The sequence below is a fragment of the Limulus polyphemus genome, unplaced genomic scaffold (genome assembly GCF_000517525.1).
Source record: "Limulus polyphemus unplaced genomic scaffold, Limulus_polyphemus-2.1.2 Scaffold443, whole genome shotgun sequence".
In the NCBI taxonomy this organism is placed as follows: Eukaryota; Metazoa; Arthropoda; class Merostomata; order Xiphosura; family Limulidae; genus Limulus; species Limulus polyphemus.
The window spans coordinates 548,015-553,962 of NW_013666053.1; the positions used below are offsets into that span (position 1 = coordinate 548,015).

A 5,948-nucleotide genomic window follows, 5' to 3' on the forward strand; every position below is an offset into this window, starting at 1 on the left:
TCTCATAACCACATTCCAGATTTTGTTTTACTCTCACATTTATGATATATAATTTCATTTGTATTCCTACTTATTAATTAGATGATCTGATATTCTAAGAGTATTTTCCTCGTAATATGAGCAGGTCGTGGCTTAGCAGTTAGAGTGTTGGACTGCGAATACGTCGTTCCCAAGTTCGCGTCCTCTTGTGGCAAAATCGCATTCCACTTTGGGGCCGTGGATGCTTTATAAGAGAAGAGTTTAAGTCACACTATTTGATTAGCGTAGCCCAAGATTTGGCGGTTGATATAGTTGAATTATTACCTTGTCTTTAGTCTATTATTTCAGAATTAAAGTTGGCTAGCACAGGTTTCCCTTGTTTGGCTTTGCGTGTAATCAAACAAATTATATTTAACTATGTACTAAAGGGGAAAAAAATCAACTTGCATCTCTTACATGAACAAGAAATGTTAAAATCATGAGTAATGCACTGTTCGTCACAAAATCTCTACCTCTGAATAAAATCATACTTTTCATACATATTTACCACATAAAGTATTTCACAACAGGAAGTCATATGTATTGCAATAGTACAGTTTAATGTGTTATTTAAGCCTGAAGTCCTTTTGTGTAACGTACGTGATTTTCACTTTTCATTTTTAAAAAACACAAATAAGGCTTTCAAAAGAACCCTTGAAAAACAGATAATAGATTAAATGTATTTAACAGTAACTGCTTACCACCAGTCAAACTGTGTATTTTTGTAAAATCTACTAAGCCTATCTGTCACCGTCTATAAATTTGAACTAATGGACAGATGAAAGACAGCCAGCATTACATTACCACCCATCATCCACTCTAAGGAATTTACAGTCACTCTTATAACGCAAACACAGCTTAAAGTACAGCATATATTTTATAGTATGGCACGGATTCGAATCCAGCTCCGAAATCCAGAGCTTTACCGTAGAGCCATTCTGTGCCCCATTCTTACAAGGATTTTTTCTTTAAAGCATTGGATTCAGAATTAAACGTTCCAACATGCAAAATCGTAGTCATTTGAGGAACTGTATTAGTAAGAACATTTACAGCGGCTCCAAAATAAAGTGGAGTTTATTGAAATATAAATATCTTCGGATATAATTATGTTGGTAATGATAACTGAATTGCGCACGTTGTCCCGAAATCGTATTAAAGCGAATAGCATATAGGATTGTGGATCTAATTATATAACGTAACTGAATTTTGTAGAAGAGAAAATATAAAAAAAAATCAAAAAATGGATTCAATTCTAAACCATAGAATACATTACTAAAAGGAGAGCAGGTGCTGTATATAAGTCAGTTTAAATAATAAATGATTTAGGCAATACGGTGTTAAATCTCAAAAATCATATCTTACCTCCGCGCCTAGTTGCCACTCCAAACACTAAACCTGCAATTATAAATAATATTGTCCAAGGTCTTCGATGATGCCCGGTCATCATGATGAAATCAACTAAGCGACTTGCTATTTTTCCACAAAAGACAGTTCTGTAAAATCAAGAGAAAAAATAATATAAATAGTCAGAAATATTGACCATGGTTAAATCATGTTATAACAATTGTATAGCCCACATCTGATGTTCCTGAAACAATTATACTGTAAGTATTTTCATTTATGACTATTCGAATATTTAGGTAATTATACGAGACATTTCGAAAAGAAAGAAAATTTTATTATTCATGAAAAATGAGAAAAGGTAAATATCCATTCAGTATAGCAAACATTTTCTGTCTAACGAGTAAACTTTTACATGAAAAAAATGTTAACTCTTAAAATTGAACATTTATACTCCCTTGATTCTTTCTGTTCTAGATTATCTCAAATTGTACGAGTCCCTACAGTTTTCTCATTTCCAGCACTGATGCAAATTAAGAATAATAGTTTTACGTAATGATTGAAGTGGATGCTTGGAGGAATGAGAGAGTTAGCTTGGGTTCCCTGTCATTAAAACTGGGATGAAGTTTTCTCATATTAGCCATTCCAACTGTAATCACAGAACCCTGTGAGCGTCAATTAATTCTATATTAGAAACTTCACGCGAAATGGTCCAAGAAAATTGTTATTTGCAGTATTTCATTACTTTCGTAATGACAAGGAAACTTTAAATGGCGTGAACATTTTAAGAAACACAACATTTATTTAGAATGGAATACAAACGAAAGTAAATTTTACAATTTAGTATAATTCACTTAACTATTTAAAATAGATGACTTAATTAGATTGTCTTCATTGAGAGAAATAACCAGAAACAGAAGCAATGTTCCCTGTAATAGAAAAAAGTTACTTTTTTGCATCTATAATTCAGTGCTCGGTTAATTGTTTTAACCATTAGTCGACCATTGATATTTCCTATAAAACTGATCTAATCGGAGTAAAATGTTACTGATAATTGCAGATGCATCTTGAAACAAAATCAACCTCAAAAACATGTTATTAACCAATAAAAGCATGTTCATGTGGCCCAATATTATACGCATGTCAAACATGATTATGTTTTCAGTATATCTCTTCTACTCAGAGTTTCGAATACAAGCCAATAAAAACTATTAATGTTTCTTTTAAGAAAAAACTGATCTGCGCAGTTCTTAGAACGACTTAATTTTAACATCTAACATTTTTAACTTAGCAAAAATATATTTTGACTGCGCCATATTGCGAAAAATCTATGTAGTAATTGCGTTATACGTTTTTCTTCCATTTGATCTGGATTTGTTATCCTCCTCCCCCTCTTCTTCTTTTTTTTATTTTTTTTGATGTAAAATGAGACGTACTTTCTATTTTGCAGTTTAACTCAGACAGCAATTGTATATAATGACAATTCTAGGAATACATTCTTAAGAACAAATTACTAACATGTTACATACTTTTATTGGTTTTAACGTTACCTGGAAACTTGTAGCACTATGATTTATCGACTTCTGATTTCTGAGTTAGAATATTAGATATATACAAAAAAAACAGTTGTTGAAACCAAGTAATCTTGTTTACTGAAGAATCCTCGGGTGGAAAACTTGAAGTGGAAAGATTCTAAGGCTATAACTCAAACTTTCAAGCACCAAAGATTTGTCTTCCGTATCAACGTGAAATCCATAAACTGTCACTTTATATTTCACCAATAAAATAGCATGAACCTTGAATCTCTCTTTAAAACCAGTTCCCTCCGAATCCAGTAGTATGGCAAAATAATTGTCGCGACAAATTCTTCAATATATACATTTTTCAACGTACTATTAGCATATATTTCATTCATCAGTCTCGTTTTACCATAATTATTCATATATGTAATAATTCCTAAAAGTACTGTTTACAACGTTTTCAAGCATAGCTGTTTCAAATGTACCTCCAATCTGTTTATTAATTTCAAAATACTGTTTACATCCGAGTGCAAGTTATGAATTATCTTCTGCACATTTCCCATATGCTTCTAAAACATTCGCTATTCATTCCCTTGATAAACAAGCAGAGTGATAATTATTTCCAATAACTTTTCTCTATATATCATTATATCCTTCTCCAATATACACTAAATTTATTTACATCCTTCGAATATTTGAATTCTTATGTGTTGAATATTATGCATACTGTAGACAGGATGACCATTTCCTTCCTAATGAAACTATTTTCTGAACAACACATTATGATCTTCTCTTGCTTAAAAAACGTATATGAAAAAAATTGCATACGTATGTATACTTAGATGCCAGGCAATATAATATAACTGCTCGTTTCCCGTTTTTAAAGTAGGGGAATGTCATAATGTGCAACGAAAAGAAAAAACAACACACGATAAGTTCGAAAGATTATTCTAAACAGCGGGCACTAAGCACCTCAAGCCTTTCTCGTTTATTTCAAATGACTAATATCATCATATTTATTTCACGCATTTCAACTGAGCTGAAAGAGGAAAGGTGCAGTCGAGCGAGATGTAGAAGAGATTTGAAAGTTGGCTGCAAATGGTGAAGGCTGTATCAGTTCACTTTTCACGAATTAATTGCCTTTACGAACAAATATTTTCATATTACAAATTATCCGCAAGGCAAAACATCTACTTATATAAACAGGTGTTCTTCTATAAAAACAGAGGTGTGATGGAATCATCTCAGAATGGAAGACATTAAATAAACTAATCAATTTATAACTGTTTATGGGCAATGCTATGTGACTTACAAATGACTCACCTTCTTATTCAACATACGTAAAAATATTCTATACATGTAATAGAAAATTTTGAATAGCTTGAGACTCTTTTTTTTTTCTCCTTACATAGCGGATAACTGTAAAATATTGTAAAGATTGTTCCTCAACTTCACTCTGTAAAAATACTATTAGGTCTGGAAATGTATAACATTCTATTTTCCTTATTGTATTTTTTGTTTGTTTGTTAATTGTGTTTAAGTGATTAAACTAATGATTTTGTTTGGAAGTCTTTTTTTGTCCAAGACATGAGTCACTTGAAAATAAGTTAATTTTGAAAATAGTAAATGATATATTTTCGATTAAAGTTAAAATACCAGATCTGGATATTAAAAAACCTTCCTTAAAAACACAAACTTCCTTTAAAATATAATACATCATTTCTATAGTACGTGATACAAGAAACGATCAAAGAAATGTATCAATAAAAGATATCAGCTGGATACATTTAGTGATCTCTGACTGCGTTCATTCATTTGAGTCATCACGTTTCCATCAATTTTGTTTGATTAGTGCCAGAAGTTCCAACCTCGAATATCATGAGTTTTCTGCTCTTCGTTCTAGAGGGACAGTTTATTTAATTCTAGCTCGCGACTATTGATCGGTTGTCTAACACCAAATATTGTTCGATCTAGACGAGTACTATCACTGCCACTAAAATCTGGCAAAGGTTCTTGAAGAAACCTTGAATACTTTTGAAACACGTACGTATCATCAGAAAAATAACTTCGTCGTGATAATGAAGACTGAAATGGTCTGCAAGTGTGTGTACTAATAACAATTGTTTTGGTATTTACAGAATTTCTTTATAACATCTTAGCCTTCAAGAGGGGGATTTTTTTTTTTTAATTTTTAACGTTGTTAGAGAAACCCCGACTGTCTGGAGGGAAATCATTATTTGCTCTGCAGAACGTTTCCAAGAGACTTCTGCTACTTGAAATATCTGTAGCTAGTGACAATCGGAAGTTTATTACTGCTCAGGGAATTACGGATGACACAAAGACGCTGCAGTGAAAGCTGCCACCAAGAAGATTGTCGAGTTCACGAAATGCGAAACTTGGTTCCAAATGGACTAATTGTATATAACCCTTTTAGTTGGAGAGTTGGTCTCGTGCTTTAACTAAATTTCATAATGCCGTGCATTAAATTATTTCAAAAGAGCGTAGTTTGTTCTAAAATCTTAACAGGCTCGTATTGTCGTTATATCAATACTTGAGAAACTTGTACAAGGACTGTCTCTATAACCCAGCACCTGTCAAATTCAGTATGCAACGTATGATAATATATTAGGGCTACCTATTGTCGTTTTCTTTTTCATAATTCTTTTAATTTAGAGTTTAGTTCCAGATTATTTTGTTTAAACACGAAACACGAACAGAAAGGAGCTTGTTTGAGACTATAAAATACATTGCAATAATGGCTCATCATTCCACAAAATAAACACTGAAATTAATTCAGTGATTTATTTCGAATCAGAAACTAAAATTACACTTTATTTTTTCTAACCTCAGCCTAACCAATAGAAACCGTATACATACATATACAGCTTAACCAATAGAAACCGTATACATACATATACAGCCTAACCAATAGAAACCGTATACATACATATACAGTCTAACCAATAAAAACCGTATACATACATATACAGCCTAACCAATAGAAACCGTATACATACATATACAGCCTAACCAATAGAAACCGTATACATACATATACAGCCTAACCAA

General features: G+C 32.1%; 1 protein-coding gene across 1 annotated transcript in view; it reads right to left on the reverse strand.

The window, feature by feature from the left end:
- Positions 1-1,511, reverse strand: part of LOC106458316 (latrophilin Cirl-like) — a gene marked incomplete at its 5' end in the record, with an annotated part of 70,696 nt that extends 69,185 nt beyond the window's left edge. The window contains one exon of the mRNA XM_022384494.1: positions 1,381-1,511. Within this exon, the coding sequence (XP_022240202.1) occupies positions 1,381-1,511 (131 nt within the window). The remainder of the gene's footprint in view (positions 1-1,380) is intronic.
- Positions 1,512-5,948: the final 4,437 nt, after the last annotated feature.